The sequence below is a fragment of the Aquarana catesbeiana genome, linkage group LG04, assembly GCF_042186555.1.
Source record: "Aquarana catesbeiana isolate 2022-GZ linkage group LG04, ASM4218655v1, whole genome shotgun sequence".
Classification (NCBI taxonomy): domain Eukaryota; kingdom Metazoa; phylum Chordata; class Amphibia; order Anura; family Ranidae; genus Aquarana; species Aquarana catesbeiana.
Genome location: NC_133327.1, coordinates 310979410 through 310997013, shown reverse-complemented (window position 1 = coordinate 310997013; position 17604 = coordinate 310979410). Strand labels below are relative to the sequence as shown.

General features: G+C 36.6%; 1 protein-coding gene across 1 annotated transcript in view; it reads right to left on the bottom strand.

Moving 5' to 3' along the window:
* The window catches only part of LOC141141240 (CD109 antigen-like), a 42759-nt gene that overhangs the window by 15970 nt on the left and 9185 nt on the right, over nucleotides 1–17604 (bottom strand). Inside the window, exons 6-21 of the mRNA XM_073628923.1 lie at nucleotides 17443–17482; nucleotides 16482–16569; nucleotides 15592–15685; nucleotides 14616–14718; nucleotides 14415–14524; nucleotides 11213–11398; nucleotides 10768–10863; nucleotides 9220–9282; nucleotides 8856–9038; nucleotides 8529–8681; nucleotides 7086–7115; nucleotides 5017–5068; nucleotides 3704–3800; nucleotides 3121–3238; nucleotides 2708–2821; nucleotides 1643–1867 (exon numbers count right to left, since the gene is read on the bottom strand). Coding sequence (XP_073485024.1) covers nucleotides 1643–1867; nucleotides 2708–2821; nucleotides 3121–3238; nucleotides 3704–3800; nucleotides 5017–5068; nucleotides 7086–7115; nucleotides 8529–8681; nucleotides 8856–9038; nucleotides 9220–9282; nucleotides 10768–10863; nucleotides 11213–11398; nucleotides 14415–14524; nucleotides 14616–14718; nucleotides 15592–15685; nucleotides 16482–16569; nucleotides 17443–17482 — 1752 coding nt within the window. The remainder of the gene's footprint in view (nucleotides 1–1642; nucleotides 1868–2707; nucleotides 2822–3120; nucleotides 3239–3703; nucleotides 3801–5016; nucleotides 5069–7085; nucleotides 7116–8528; nucleotides 8682–8855; nucleotides 9039–9219; nucleotides 9283–10767; nucleotides 10864–11212; nucleotides 11399–14414; nucleotides 14525–14615; nucleotides 14719–15591; nucleotides 15686–16481; nucleotides 16570–17442; nucleotides 17483–17604) is intronic.

The window sequence follows — 17604 nt, the reverse complement described above, 5'->3', positions numbered from 1 at the left end:
AAAAAGAAAAAATGTTAATATAACATGTTTAGCAGTAGTGGGAGGAGAAGCAGCGGTGCTAATATAACATGTTTCAAACTTTGTAAACAAAGGTTATCCGTGTGTCTTACATGGAGGGCTGCTTTGTGGGATAGTACTGGTTTGGGCAGGCTGAGGAACCCATGTCGAAATTAACTTTAACCTACAACCTGATTGACACACAATTTATACCAGCAATTATAACATCCATTTTTATTACTGCTCTGTTTGGAAAGACTGTGATAAACCACTGTCTCCAGAAGTTGCTAGGGGTTCCTTGAGCAATGAGCAATTTCTGCCTCGCAGATAAGTTTCCACTGAGACCATTGATCTTTTTTAGCTATCTGTAAGGGCGGGGGGGTATTTTTCCCAATGACCATGTGTTGTAGATATATTAATCTTTAACAGGGCTCCTCTGAGACCAGAAAGTTATTTTAAGGGTTCCTCTGTGTTGAAAAGGTTGAGAAAGGCTTCTCTAAATGGATGCTGCCATATCACAAGCAACTGTGTGAGTGCTGACATTCTTGAACAGTCACCACTGGCATTTTTCCATGTATTTTGTTAAAAACCTTTCTAATTTGAGTTGAATGTGTTTGTGTGCATGAGAATAATCTGTGGTGTCATTTATTTATATGGTCCTGCTACTCTAAACAATGCAAATCCATAGCTCAGCTTTCCTGTGCCCTCTGCAGAAAATGTAAATGCAGTGACTGGTAACAGACAGTCACACAAATGTGGAGAGGGAGGGCCTCAGGAAAACAGGTCACAGGAAGGGTTGTGGTTATGGACCAAGGAGGTTGAACAAGTTTATTTTAACCACTCCAATACAGGTCACTTTCACCCCCTTCCTGCCCAGGCCATTTTTCAGCTTTCAATGCTGTCGTACTTTGAATGACAATTGCGCGGTCATGCAACACTGTGTACCCAAATTTCATTTTTTCATTAATTTTCTTCACACAAATAGAGCTTTCTTTTGGTTGTGTTTAATCACTGCTGGGTTTTTATTTTTTACAAAATAAAAAAAAAAAGACCGAAAATTTTGAGAAAAAAAAAAAGTTTTTCCTAGTTCCTGTCAGTAGATTTTGTAAATAAGTAATTTTCCTCCTCCACTGATGTGCGCTGATGAGGCTGCACTGATGGGCACTGATAGGCTGCACTGATGGGCACTTAAGAGGTGGCACTTATCGGCACTGATTAGGTGGCACTGATATGTGGCACTGATGAGCACTGATAGGCGGCACTGGTGGGCACTGATAGGTGGCACGGATAGGCACCACTGATGGGCGGCACTGATGGGCAGCACTGATGAGCAGGCACTGATGGGCACTGAAAGGCAGCACTGATTGGCATCACTAATGGGCACTGTTGGTGTCACTTATGGACACTGATTAGTGGCACTGATGGGCACTAATTGGTGGCACTGATGGGCACTGGGTGGCTTTTAAATAATTGAGAACACATACAAATATATTCAGTGCATTCAGAATTTAGAATATAATATTCAATTTAATGCATGCTTTAACAACTAAAAACAAAGCATTGGATATAAACATATGCATATGTATATTTAGTTCAACTTGACGTTTACAGTACATTTCTAAGTTATATTCATGATGTTACATACCTTAACTAGAATACTCTGGGTTAAAACATCTGAAGCTGTTTTTGATTCTGCTTTAACTGTGAGGGTGATGTTACCAAGTTTATTTGGCTCTACTGGAAACAGAACAGTTGTTACATCTTCTCTTGGAACTATTACATTCTGTTGGCCAGCTACCGTAGGTGAATAATTATTATTATAAGGTGCAATTATATTGAAGGCGATGTTATTTTCCAAAGTGACTAGAACCTGTAAACACATGAAAAACATTTATTATTCACGTTGTATTTGCCCTTTATGCTCTACATAATACACACATGCAATACAGATCGGAAACCAAGAATTAATATGTTTGTACATGTTTTGTGATTTTTTTTTAATTCATAGCTACTGTATATTTTCTCATGGTTGAAATATTAGATTAAAGCAGAACAGTTTTGAATTAGTTGCTTGTGCAGCTTCTCTTATAAATGTATGCGAATTTTGCTTATATTTACCTAATGTTTATTGGTTCATGTAACTTCATAAGAATGATAAATAAGCTACAATTGATCTTCTTCTGAAAATGCAGGTTTCCTGGATATTATGCTGATGACCCAGAAGAAGTATGCAGGTCAGAATTTCAATTTATTACTGACTTCATTGCCTATTTATGTAATGAAGCAAAGGATCAGTATGACAGATGATTTGCTTTTTCAGAAAGATGTCAGCATACTTCTTCACAGGTTTCATATACAGCTAAATTATGAGATTCATGCCTTCCCTACTTTTCACTTTCCAATTTTCTACTTCTAACATTTCCTGTTTTATCCATTATTATGTAAAGTTGATAGAATTTTATTTCATTGAAATAATAACATAACAGATTGAGTAATCCGTCTGCATCAACAACTGCTATAAAACATAAATAATTAGTCTTTTCGCAATTTATATTCTTTCCCTCTACCAGATGTCTGCAAAGTCCCATAATTCCATTCTACATGAACATTTTGTTATTTATTTATATCTTTGTAAAATACACCCAACAAGGATTAGGCAGGCGGGATTAAAGCAAATATTCAAGAAATAATACAAGTGGGAACTCCATACCTGTACGTCTTCATTTAAAGAATTTTTCAAGGTAACTTCCAAAATAAACTGTTCCCCTCTTATGACAGAAAAAGGCATATTCAATGAAACCACAAACGGTTTGAATACTGATATCTGTAAAATCAAGGAACAAAATATATATAAAAGGAAATAAATACATGGGGGTATGGTAATGAACAACGTGTGGAAGGAAGTCAACCAGGGAACAGGGTCATCAGCACTACTACTGTATATGTCAGAGCTTGCTCAATAAGAATGATCCAATATTCAGTTTTAATTATATTGACTGCAAGCTACAGCAGATGCCTGCACTTCATACTTTTTTTAAGTGTCAGTAAACATGTCAATGCCAACTAATCCAAGCTGATCCCTTTTTTATTAAAACATCATGAAACTGCAAAGAAAATAATTACCTCAGCAGGTTCCTCGGCTACTCCCAGTCCAAGATTTTCAGAAATAACAAAAGCAGTGGCCACATAAGTGGTATTCACATCAGGTACAGTTAGTGGAAAACTAGATTGCAAGCTTGAGCTGTAAAAAAAAAGTGAACTTAATTTAATTATTTAAAGTACAGTAAATTAGTACTATATGTGTAACAAAGTGACACCTTAGAGCAAGAAATATGTGGTGCATGTTTTTATCTTAATGAGATAACCCCAGTGATTTCTGATCCCCTACTAAATGCCTGGACTTCTCTAATTTGGGGGTAAGAGCTGTCCTCCTGGAGCTAAACCTGCCATTCAGTAACAGTACCTCTATAGCAAGTAAAGGTGCCCTCATTGCTTAGTGAATGGATGGATAGATAAGTGGGCATTAGCTTGGGAGTAGGTTTCACTCCCAAGGCAAATATGTACAGGTCCTTAGTTACAGACCTGGATTCATAGTCATAGACAGAGGATTTGGTATTAAAGCTGTAGGCAAAACAAAGTTATTGATGTTACTCAAGAACTTTTATTGTAAAAGTTTACAAAGAATGACAGGTTCACTCTAACATACCTTATGTTGGTCTCCAACCAAATCCAAATGATTGGAAATACAGATTCATCTTGTCTTGGAGTAATCTTAGTCCTCCTTGCAGCACGAGGAGCTAAAACTAAAATTAATAAAATGGTCTTTAAAAATATTTAGCTCTTTAGAAATCTCAAAAAAAGTTTGAAGTACATTAAAGAGACATTACAGTAGTGTCACCCCATACCCACTGCTTGTTAATTAGGCTTTGACTATTCCATTTTCTTTATTAATACAGTAATTAAAATGCATCATTTGCTTTTATTTTGTTTCATGCTTTGTCACATTTGGCATATACTGTGTTTCGGTCTCTTACTTAAGGTATCCATAGACACTAGATTGTGGTCAGACGTGTAGGCACATTCTGATCCCCCTTAGACACCTGAATATGTTGGCAGAGGCCTAAACGCAGACAGCTTGGGTGACCTTTTTGTATTTAGCCTTTGCAGAAGGAAGTGGCAGGCACACTGAAGACACACCGTCACTAACATTTCAACATCCGACAAGGCCCTTAGATGCCCTGTCGGATGTTGCCTGCAAGTACTTCATAGACATTAAATGAAGGAGCAATAGATCTTAGATACATTTATATAAACACTAGTCAGCTTGAAATATTATACGTATACCATATGTAGTTATAAAGTTGTGATCTTTAATGTTAATACAGACTAATACCCTTATGCTATGTGTGTCTTTCAGGTGAATGACATGGGTATGAAGCCAACATAACATAAACCCATACATCTGTATTAAGCATTTAAATGCACATTTACATTGTAAGATGTAATTGAAATGCTTATGCTGCGTACACACCATCGGAATTTCCGTCAAAGAAAGTGTGATGGGAGCTGTTGGTTGGATATTCCGACCATGTGTATGCTCCATCCAATTTTTTCTGTCTGAATATCCACCAGCAAAAGATTGAGAGCTGGTTCTCTATTTTTCCGACGGAAAAAGTTCTTGACGGAAATTCCGTTCGTCTGTATGCAATTCCGCCGTGCAAAAAAACACGCATGCTAGGAAACAATTCGACGCATGCTCGGAAGCATTGAACTTCATTTTCTCGGCTCGTCGTAGTGTTGTACGTCACCGCGCTCTTGACGGTCGAAAGTTCGGAGAACTTTTGTGTGACCGTGTGTATGCAAGCCAAGCTTGAGCAGAATTCCGTCGGAAAAACCATCCAAGATTTTTCTCACGGAAATTCCGCTTGTGTGCACGGGGCATAATATGTTCTAGAGGCAAATCCGAAATATTACATTTGCTTGCATTTTCCTTATATTAAGTATTGAATACAAACTTACAGGGTGGTCTTGGTCTATAAACTTCAGCATTAGTCAAACCAAATGGAGCACCCTGTTAAGAAAGATTATAGAGTAGTAAACAAACTGAATGGATCTAGTATAGTTATTAGGCTATCTTTACAGTAAAACACTTATGGACCAGTACCTGGGACATACTGTAAGAGTAAGGGGGTAGCAATAAAACATAACATTTACAATTTAGGTTCAATTATTTTTGCATTACCACCTTTTTAGACTAATGTCTAAAGCAACGGAGATGAAGAGAGAGAGAAGGTTAAAGCTAATTTATTAAAGGCAAGAATTTGGAAGCAGTGTGTTCTGACGCATATTGTTTATACGATTTGTAATTCTGTTCAGTTTGTTTTTTGATCCAGGTACCTCTGACAGAGAGCACAGTCAGGTCTGTGGCCTCAGTTTCAACTTTTTGTAGGTGCTTTTACAGCCAAACAACTGCCTAGAAAGCTTGCTTGATTTAATTTGTGAATGAATAGAGTTGTGATTCAACATTTGGTTTGTGTGCCTGCCATGTTGTTGAAGCACCATAAGTAGTCAATCAGAATGAAGAACAAATACTTTTCAGACATGTATAAAGACATGCAATAGTCTGCCAAATGGCCTTTGAAGCTGGTTACAGGAAATAATCCAGGGGATTTATTTACTAAAGGAAAATAGGCTGTTTACTTTGCAAGAGAATTTGCACTTTGCAGGGGAATTTTCCCCAGATCTTATGTGGTGACATTTCACTTTGCAAAGAGTTCCTAATCATGTGCATGGAATTAAAAAAACAGCATTCTACTTGTCATGATTGGACGATGGAAGTCAACAGATCTTTGCCGTATTTACTAAGCTCTGGGGGAAATCCCTTGAAAAGTGCACAGTCGTTTTGCCTTTGGTAAATCAACCCAAAGAAGTCCCCACATGGAGGATACCCTCTGCGCAGCAACCACTTTAAAGAAGGGTTAATTTCACTGTTACCAAGAGTTGCAAAGGCTTTCTGAAATGCCTAGTAGACACTAAGAAAACAGTGACTAAATGCCCTACAAACAGTGAAAATTCATTATCTCCATTGTTAACACAGCATAAACCTAACATTTTCTGATACACAATTAAAGTGTCATTAAACTCACATCATAAAAAGCTGTCAGTACATGCTGTATTACATGCTGTTCATACTTACTCACTCACTATGGGATTTATTTTCTGTGTTCTGCAAAAAACCTGGTTGATCCTACTGTTCACTGTTCCTCCCTCCTTGTCTGCAGCCTGAGATGGTGTAGACCAGCCGTTGCCACATTTACTGAGCATGCTTCAGTTTTAGTTCCCTTCTAAGCTGTTCATTTTCTCCTTTTTCTTATCTGTGCAACCCACATGACTATAGAGTCACGTAGGCATATACACAATGGTAAATTACAGCCCAGTCCCTCCCTCCTCCTCAATGCCCACCATAAAGCTAAACGCTATTAGAGCAGGATCATACATGTTAATTAATGGAGGCATCACCTCCCTGTAATTCTAAGCACATACAAACGATATACACAGGTTGGATGGGCATGAAACAGGCTGTGATTGGCAGAACCTCCCCCTAGATAGCACACACCATGTTTTTGCACAAAAATAATAAAGATTTCAGTTCAAATACATATTTTTATGATGATTTAAAAAAAAAATAACTGATATTTATTCTGTATATTTTCTCTGTATTCCATTTTTTTAATATGTGACCAGCAGCAGAGGACAAGAAGCTCCTTTTTTAAAATTAAAATAAATACAGTGCCATCATCCATATCCATATCCATAAAGAGAAGAGATAATGTAAATTAAACAGTGTGTTTTGTCACTTTAAGTGACTGGTCAAGGACCAAAACCCAACCTTCTGACCGGACAATAAAAGCAGCAGTGCACTAATCACGTTACACTCATGCTCATGTCCATAGTTTCAAGCCAAAGCAATATAACCCCAACTGAGCTCTGACCCTCCCTCTGTAATTAGTTGCAGTTCAGAGGATAATAGAATAGTAAAATGAAGATTTAATGCTTGTAATGTTGATGTCAGTGTTTGTAGTACTTACCATATTATATGAATTTAGCTCCTGATAAACCTAAAAAGAAAAACAGATCACTGGTTTAGAGCAAGAATCTAAAACCTATTTGGGAAAAAAAGATAAATACAATCAATATATATATTTATATATATATATATATATATATATATATATATATATACAGTATCTCACAAAAGTGAGTATACCCCTTACATTTTTGTAGATATTTTCTTATATCTTTTCATGTGACAAAACTGAAGAAATTACACTTTATACAATGTAAAGTAGTGCGTCTACAGCTTGTATAACAGTGTAAATTTGCTGTCCCCTCAAAATAACTCAACACACAGCCATTAATGTCTAAACCGCTGACAACAAAAGTGAGTATATACCCCTAAATACCCCTAAATACCCCTAAATAAAAATGTCCACATTGGGCTCAAAGTATCAATATTTTGTGTGGCCAGCATTATTTTCCAGCACTGCCTTAACCCTCTTGGGCATGGAGTTCACCAGAGCTTCACAGGTTGCCACTGGAGTCCTCTTCCACTCCTCCACGACAACATCTCGGAGCTGGTGGATGTTAGAGACCTTGCACTCCCTCACCTTCCATTTGAGGATGGCCCACAGATGCTCAATAGGGTTTAGGTCTGGATACATGCTTGGCCAGTCCATCACCTTTACCCTCAGCTTCTTTAGCAAGGCAGTGGTTGTCTTGGATGTGTGTTTGAGGTCGTTATCATTTTGTAATACTGCCCTGTGGCCCAGTCTCTGAAGGGAGGGGATCATGCTCTGCTTCAGTGTGTCACAGTACATGTTGGCATTCATGGTTCCCTCAATGAACTGTAGCTCCCCTGTGCCGGCAGCACTCATGCAGCCCCAGATTATGACACTGTATATATATATATATATATATATATATATATATATATATAATAAAAACAGTGCTTAAGCATTATTACAATGTTTAAAATACTATTTATACTAGTGCTACCCTTATCTGGCCCTTTCCTATCTTTATTATATAAGAAATGATTATGAGATGTTGTAGAGTAAAATAGTACAGGTTAGAGTTTCTTGAGTGTCATGAGTGTCATGAGTGTCATTAAAGCACCCTGTGTCAAATGTTTAATTGCTAAAGATAAAAAATGATATAACCATCAAAGTATATTTTACAGTATATTTTAATGCTCATGATAGCATGTCTAGATATTATACTTTCATGCTGGGTTGTTTTTTGTTTTTTTATTTGGCTAGTGCTTTACTGTCACTCAATTAATTTGTATCCTACTATAAATAATGTATCATCTCAAAATATTGCAACATCTTACACAAAAAAAAAAAAAAAAAAAAAAAAGAAAGAAATGTATTGTCCTGTACTAAAATTTATATTCAAGCACACGGAAGCCATTATAAAAATGTCCTATTTTAGTACTGTTTATCAGCCCTGTTATGTTCCATCATACTTACCCTACTTGTTGTTAAGTCATTTTGTCTTTTGATAATTGTGGAACTTTTGTCAGCAATGCACAGTCCCACCAAAGAGCGAGAATCTTCCACACTGGCAATCAATGATACCTGTTCCAGTGGTTTAGCTGTGCTTTTACTCCAAGATAAACCCATCTAAAGGATGAACAGAAATAAAAATGTTTTATCAATGTAACAAATACAAAATGGATTTGAATCTTAAAACTTCATTTGATAAATAATATTTTACGATTTTAAATAATATTTAACATTTAAATAATGTTTTATGATTTTAAGGTTTTTAAAAAAAATATTTTGTGTTCTAGTTACCTTTTGATTTAATGTCCCCTTGATATTGAGTGTTTTCGAAATCTGCATGATTTTATTATTGTCCTTTCCAAAACTAATCAAATACACCAACAGTTCAGCAGTGGGAGCCCAAGAGTTTTGTGGTGTGAGGCTAAACATTGTCCTGTTTTTCCCAGCCACCACTACCAATCCTTTGGATACAACCTGCAAAGGAAAAAAGCATTTGGCAAATTTACATATTAGGCAACATTGGAATAGTTCTATATTATTTGATACATGATCATATGCATGAGGCATTTTTATATAAAGTATAATTTTTCAGTAGCAGTAGAAAGCATGTTGCCCTTCTAAGCACATTCTAAATAAGATTTGATCACATACTTACTGTGTAATAAATATGCTGAACTTTCACTTGGACATCAACTTGTACTTCAAATGGTATTCCAACCTATATTAAAAATATACATATATTTACATTGGGAAGTATTGTTTTACCTTTACTTTCATGATAAACATACTATTAGAGCCAGTTCACACCATAGAAACGCAGTCCAGATGCATCCTTGATGCATCCTTGATGCATTTTTTTGTATTCCGGTGCATTTTTGATGCATTTTTATGTGTTTGGGTGCGTTTTTTTCTCTCTTTTTTTCTTTACCTTAACCTTCCTAGTGGTAATCCCAAGTGTGGCTCAGGGTGAATTTTCCTTACCAAAAGTGGTAACCCCGAGCCACACTTGAGATTACATCGCAGGATCCAGGCAAAGTTACTTACCTTGTCCCCAATATCCTGCAATGTCTCCCAGCTGTGTGTGCAGACTGTGTACTCCGCTCGATCTATCACTGTGCCGGGCTTCATTCCCTGCGAGCGTCTCGGCGCGTGGGGACGAAGCCAGGCGCCAAATTCAAAAAGTGCAAAAAGCATAATACATACAGTACAATGTAATCTTACAGATTACATTACTGTATCAAATCATTTCACATCCCTTTTGTCCCTAATGCTTTGTCCAATGCCCTGCATGCACTTTTATATTATATATACTGTTCTTTCTGCCTGGAAACTTGAGATTGTCCATGGCAAACAAAAAGTGTCCCTTTATGTCAAAAGTGGTTTTAGAGCAGCTAGAAAACAGAGATAGTAAATTAGAATCACTTGCAGAATTGAGCGATAGAGATTTGTGGAGAAATTCGTCATCAAACACTGAAAGTAATGACAGCGTCAATTCTGCAACTGAGCAGATTTCTGTGTTTTTGATTTGATTACATTATTGAATAAATGTTATTATTATTCTATTATTATTTATTATAATTATTTAAATTTATTTATTATATTATAATTTATGATTTTGTGTTTCAAACTTTATCATACCCGGGATATCTACTAGACTCTTGTTTGGACAGTTTTAAGTGAGTTATTCCTAAGCATTACAGGCCTACAATATCAAACGCTAAATTTTCATGCAAAACATTGTACCACTTTCAGCATACAAAATCAGACATACTCATATCGCCAGGGAGGTTTAAATAAGGACATATGCATTCCAATGCATTTAGGTGTGTTCCAGTGCATTTTTTAGGCATTTTATTGTGTTCCAGTACAGCTCAGTGATGAAACAATGCAGCATGTTCTACTTTTTTTTCTGGAACTCACTGTAACTGACCGCATGCCATTGCCATTGGAACTGACCTCATGCTAAATGCCATTGGAAATCATATAATCTACCCATGCCCTTTTGATGCAGAAAAAAAGGCACTGGACTGCATGTAGTGTAAACCAGCTCTTAAAGATTTTTATTTTCACTTCTAATTTTGATATTAGTTAGCAGATATCTATGCTTATATAAGCTATAACAAAGCTTCTATTATGATGTAATTGTTTCAAAGGTAGAGAAAACTTCTTAAAGGGCAAAACAAAACAAAAACCTATTTATTACCTTTAATGTTGAATCTGGTGTTTGAAGTCGAACAAGAGGATTGTAGGAAAATACATCATTGGTGGTGTAACTTGATGTCGTATTCTGGTACTGAGCCTAAATAATAACAAAAAAGAAAGTTTAAAAATTATTTAAAACTGATATAATTCAGCTATTATCTAATGAATAGGAATATGTACATTATTAAAGCCCATCTCCAGTCAAAATATATTTTATTTTAGGTGCGGTAATATGGTGAATTTTTAGAACACCTGTCAGTCTTTTGTTGCAGGATTTGTCCCTATTAGAAAAAATTTCCTCACTCCCTTTCCTGTTTTATTCATGGATATTTATCCTAACTTAGAGGTCAGCTTATTATAGCATACATCATATATTATTAGGGAAAATAATTAGACCTAGAGATACTAACTTGAAAAATCTTTTTTGTTATTAGTTCTTTACTCACCGTAATATTTATAAAATTTATTCCACGTACTGATAAGTAGACTGGAAACTGCACAGTGATAATTCCACTTTTTGGGATTACAAATAGCCGTTGAACTGTCTCTGTATCAGAGGTTATGTTAACTGTTACCATTTCCTGCCTTTCTTGTTCAGATAACGATTTTTTGTCAATCCGTTGTATTTGAATCTGTAAGAAAAAGCATGCATATTTGTTGGTCCATGCATAGATTGTTTACAAATGTGCTCCTAAATATGTGTATGAAATATTTGGCTGCTCTTATAATTTCAATAGGCTGGGGGATTGACGATTCTTAAAGTGGTTGTAAACTTCAGACACGAAGAAAATGAACAAAGCATATTCCTCTATAGTGTGTACTTGTTTCTGCTCCTCTGTGCTGTGTGAAGGGGGGGGGTGTCCCTTCCCTCCAATCAGCTCTCAGAGCTCTCCTCAAACATGCAGAGTGTGACTTCAGCCCCCCCCCCCTTTTCTGAATTCTCAGACAAGCTTTAAATATTCAGCACTTTGAACAGATGTAGAGAAGAGAAGACTGCAGATAAACAGGTACAGCTTATGTAGGAGGATTTGTTTCACATCTGTGTATCACCTGAGGCCAGTCACTACACTGGGTATATGTGAGGGTTTACAGCCACTTTAAATAAAACATAACATTTCTACAGTCTGCCTAAGCATTTTGAATCAAAGTGCTCATCCAGTTTTCAGATCAAACTGAAAATTGTATATTGTGTAATATACATTGAGGATATATATTGTGTAGTATTCATCGGAATTCAAAAGACTTAGCTATATTCTGAGCCACTGTGTGAAGATTCACTTTACATGATTCAATAATTTTATTGAAACTTCACACATTTTATTTAGTGAACATACTCAAATCCTTAAATAAATCTGTCCTAATGTTTATATACCCAAATGCCTGCTATGTTTTCTAGGCTTCACATGGGCATTCAAGCATTTGAATGATATGCACATTACAAAAAAAGATTTTTCCTTACAAAATGCTAAAAGAGTATTGTAGTAATATATTAATCCCTTTAAGACATCAGTATGCATATATGCTGTGGCAGGGCAGGTTGGTCTTAATACCCAGCTGCCACATATATGTTGCTGTCTTGTTCTAGGATGGGCTCTATCAGTGCCCCCCAGGACTATAATCGAGCTGTCATGGACAGCTAATGGTCCTACTATCAATGATCAGGAGCTGCTGGGAAAGGCTACTGAAGACATCATCACTGTTCAGCTAATCACAGTGCTGCATTATAATTCCTCCTATTGGCCTCAGGCATAATGACTCATTTAAAATTCCAACTTTCACCAGCGTAAAGAGGTTAATAGGTACTTATGCTTAGGACAATGCCTATACAGGTTTATAAATGTGCCATCGGTACCTATTTAACTATAAGAAGTACTGACCATTGGTAATATAGTGGATTTAGAAACAGTGTTAGCCAGCAATGATTCACATTTATCACCACCTTTTCAATATCATTCCCACAAAACTCCTGAAAGAATGTTGCGACATCTTGGCTCCTACTATAACACATTTCATAAATCTCATAAATCAGTCATTCAAAGAAGGGATTGTTCTGATCGCCCTCAAGCAAGGCATCGTCAAACCCCTCCTAAAGAAACCCAACCTCGACCCTAAAGACCCTAACTACCACAGACCGGTAACAAGCCTTAACACCATCTCCAAGATTATGGAGAAAGCAGTAGTACAACAGCTACAACTCTACCTGGACACACCCAAACTCCTGGACCCACTGCAATCAGGCTTCCGCCCAGGCCATGGCACAGATACGGCACTTCTCAAAATATGGGACGACGCCCTCGAAGCAGCAGATGACAGAGAATCATGTCTCCTGGACCACAATATCTGACTCATCCGCCAAACAGAAGTAGCAGGAGTCACAGTGAAACTAAGAGCCTTCACCGCTGAAACTGACGCAATTGCTTATGGAGTCCCTCAAGGTTCACCCTTGTCACCCGTGCTCTTCAACATCTAAATCCGTCTACTCCTCAAAATCATCAGAAAATCGGACCTCTGCTTCCACTCATACGCTGATGACACTCAACTCTACTTTTGCATCACCGGACAAAAAGACCAATATCAGCGACTAGAAAAATGCCTCACATCGATAGACGACTGGATGACCACCAGCTCCCTCAAACTCAACGGATCCAAAACAGAGCTTCTTCAAAACTGAGCTTCTTCTCTTCCACGCAAACCGAAATACAATAACTAAGACCCCATGGACTACACCCACCATTCTTGGACAGACCATCTCCACAAGCACCAAAAGTCAAAAGTCTCGGAGTCGTCTTTGACTCAGAGATGTCAATGGATGCACAAATAGGATCAGTAGTCAGCGGATCTCACCATCTTCTCTGCCTGCTACGTAGACTCATCCCCTTCATTCCAGAAGAAGACAAAGCAGAAGTAGTTGCAACAATCATCAATTCCCGACTCGACTACGCAAACTCCCTCTACATAGGACTTCCTAAATACCACATTGCACGCTTACAAGTCATCCAAAACACCGCAGCAAGACTGGTAATGGGAAAAAAAACCCTGGGAATCCATTTCCCCATCCCTGAGGACCCTACATTGGCTAACCGTAAGGGATCGGATCACATTCAAGACCCTCTGCCTCACTCACAAATGCACACAAGGAAACGCTCCTCAATACCTATGCGAGAAAATAAAACACTACACTCCTAATCGCAGTCTTCGAACAACTAACCAAAACCTCCTCCGCATTCCCAAGTCCTGCTACAAATCAGAGGGAAAACGAAGATTCGCAGTCCAAGGACCGCGGCTATGGAACTCTCTGCCCACTAACATCCGCATAGAAGAAAACCATCAGGTCTTCAGAAAAAAACTCAAGACCCACCTCTTCTAAGACGCAGGACAACACAGGACGGATCAAGCGCCTTGAGGCGATTCAGTTCGCATTTGTAGCACTATACAAATCATTCATTCATTCAATACTCTCTATTTTTACTGCTCAGCTTTGCCCTTCCCATTTCCTAGTCTAACCCATGGCAGCAATAGCCACTAGAAAGTCAGTCCATGTACAATCAGGTGAGCTAATACATTTTTTCAGCCCTTTGTCATGGCCAGTGTTGAAATTGTCAGTAGCGGTGCAAACATGAGTCAGCCCCTCGATTTGTTTTAACCTACCTGAGCTGTGAAATTTCCGCCAGGCATGAATGCTGGATTTTGGTCAATGAAGTTAATTTCATACTCAAAATGTGTTACCCGTATAAAGGATGATGTTTCTACTACAATACCTATATGAAAAAAGGAAATATTATAGAAGCATAATCATTCTTTCAAGGCAATTGATTAAAATGAATAAATTTATATTTTTATTCAGTTTACCTGAGACTTGATCTGTTACTGAAGCTGTTATACTTATTCCTTGCAGATTTACAGCCTTTTCTATTTCTGTGTATGGAAAACTGAAGCTTAAAGATCCTGAGATCTATATACAGGAATACAAAAAAAAACAGATATGTGACATTCCAAATTGTGGATCTTATTGAATTATGTAAACACTATGCCATTTTGTGCCCTCTAGGCATAAAATTATTTTTGCTGGTTATAGTATAGGGTTGGTCAAAAGGTAATAGTCATAAACATAAAAATGGACAGTTGTATTACATATCTCAGCAATAAATAGATTATAGGTAATTGAGATATCCGAGTGCCTGAGCATTTCAGTTTGATAATGTCTAAATCCAAAAAATAATGTTATAACAAAAAATTAAAATAAAGGTTCCTTCCTTTGTTATTACAAACCGATACTGAGCCTGGAGGCTTCACTCTAACCTTGAAAGTTACTTTTTCTTTTCTTATTGAAAACCTGTGATTATCAGCTTGAAGATTTTTCTGTGCTCAAGCTACTGTTGTGTTATAGTTTTTTTTTTCCAGTTACAATTTTTGATTGCCCTGGAAAATAAACAGTTTGTGATCTTCAGCTTCCTCCATGGCATTCAGTCTTCTAGGAGGAAACTGTTAGCATCAGCATTACAGGGGTCCACTGCTCACTGATTCTCTGGCCAGTATACCTGTTGTGGCAGGCTGATATAATTTGGGTTTGATAGCGTCTCTCTCATTTATTTTTTAAGCCTGCCATATTTTAAAAAAAGCCCTACTGTTATTAATGGATATCCACTCTGGAAAATTGGGAAATAAAAACACAAACAGGCATATTTGTAGTAGCTAGATTTTAGTTGGCATGATACCTTTTGACTTGTAGTGGGGTGTTATGTACTGCAAATCCCATACTTTATATACTTAGGAAAAGGATAGGAATACTGAAATTAAGTTAACAAATAGAAAACCGTGAACATACCTGATATGTTTTCTTAACTTCACTTACATCTTGACCATATGAAGGCTTCACTGTTACTGTTACATTTCCTTTTAGTGGTTTACTAGAGTAATACCTGAATGCAAAATACAAATGTGAATATATGAGATGCATTGGGATTAAAATAAGATACATGTTCTGTTTTCTTACATTTTGACAGATTCCTCTTTACCTCTAACATTGAGTAAGTAACTGCATTTAAGTAAATACTGACTTCTTTTATAGCAATAAAAAATGCACACAAAAGGCCATATCACCCTCAAAACATGGAGGGAAATTTAGAAGCCCTATCCATAGCAAATATATAATCCAGTCACCAAGAATATGAAGAAACTGATCTTGTCACATCACTTAAAAAAATAAACCAAGCAGCTGTTTGTTTATCTTTTAAATAGTAAACTGTTTTATCTTGTAAAATAACATTTTATGTAGGGGCACTAATTAGAGAACTGTTGATAATATATTGGCTTAGTTAACCCTAAGAGCCAAATAGCCAGTGTACCTAATTATTCTAACTGGAGACTATGTATTTTACTATATGCGCTTCATTTGGTCCTTGTTTTAGCACAGTTTTTTTTGCCTCTGATCATTTGGCACATTGTATTCTCAAGCCAAAATGTTTGTCATTGTTATATTCTGGCATGGATTTGTTATAGTACGATAAATTGTGCATATGATGATATTTCTGCTGATCTGCAGGTAGAGGTGACAGTGATTGGGAAAAAATGAAAACACTGCCAGGGGTTCTTCAATTCTATATAGCCCTCCTCATCCCTAGCTTCTAGCTTGCGCTTATAACTATGAATGTCCCTGGTATAACCACACATTCAAAAACTTAAATGAATGGGACAGAGAGAGAGAGATTGGCTTACTTTGCTGTAACAGTACCAGTCAGGTTGAGCATCTTTGAAACAACATAAAATAGTGGAGCATCCAGTATTACAATAAATTTTGGTAAGCCTGCGAAAACATGAAATATCAGATACTGGTTATTTATGATCTATTTAGTTAGCACAATAAATAAGGATTTTACCATTGTACAACAATTTGTAACTCTACATTGCACTGCCTAAATAATTTTTTTGTTTACCGTGTGTACAGCGTAATGAAAATATTTTTTTGGCTCACATATATACGGTGAGTGATAATGCAAAGAATAATCATGACATTACTAATACTGTTATGATTATGTTTGTATATAAAATAAAATAAAAAACTGGTAAATTGTGTGGACATGCCCAGATTATCAGTACTTATAGCCCCAACATCCCATTGCATGGAAAACTGAGAGCAAAGGTAGGAGATGCAGGACTTTTTAGGTGCATAGACAGATAATTAAACCAAGAATTTTTAAAAACAACAATATTTATTTAATCACAAAAAAAATAAAAAATTTGTACAACCATATGTTGTCATCCATCAAATATGGAAAACATTTTTCTTAATCACGCTTATAATTGAACATGTTTCACCATTCCGTCTTCTTCAGGAAAAAGCGTGGTGAAATTACTAGTGACTAATGGCAAAACATGTTGAATTATAAGTGTGATGAACGAAAATGTTTGCCATATTTGATGGGTGACAACATATGGTTGTACAAATGTTTTGAATCTATTTTTTGTGATCTTATAAAATAAAAAGACGATACCTCTTGGTTACCAGTCTAACATGGTTTAACCTAGAGTAGTTCTTTTAAATAGTCCCAGGTTGTTACAAGAGCACACCTTAGCACCATATATATTTTATCTGAGAATTTAAACTATACAAATGTGCATTAATTACATGTCAGAGACATCGGAAATAAATGGAGATCTAAAATAAAATGCTACATACCATAATCTTTGACAAAGAATGAAGTAGAGAACACATTGCTCTGCAAATTAGATTTAAAAAAAAAAAACAGAATTAAGCCACAAATATAACTGCTTAATTTAAACTCTCTTTAAAATCAAACATTGGGGCTGTATTGCCATAGGTAATGGTACCACTACTGGT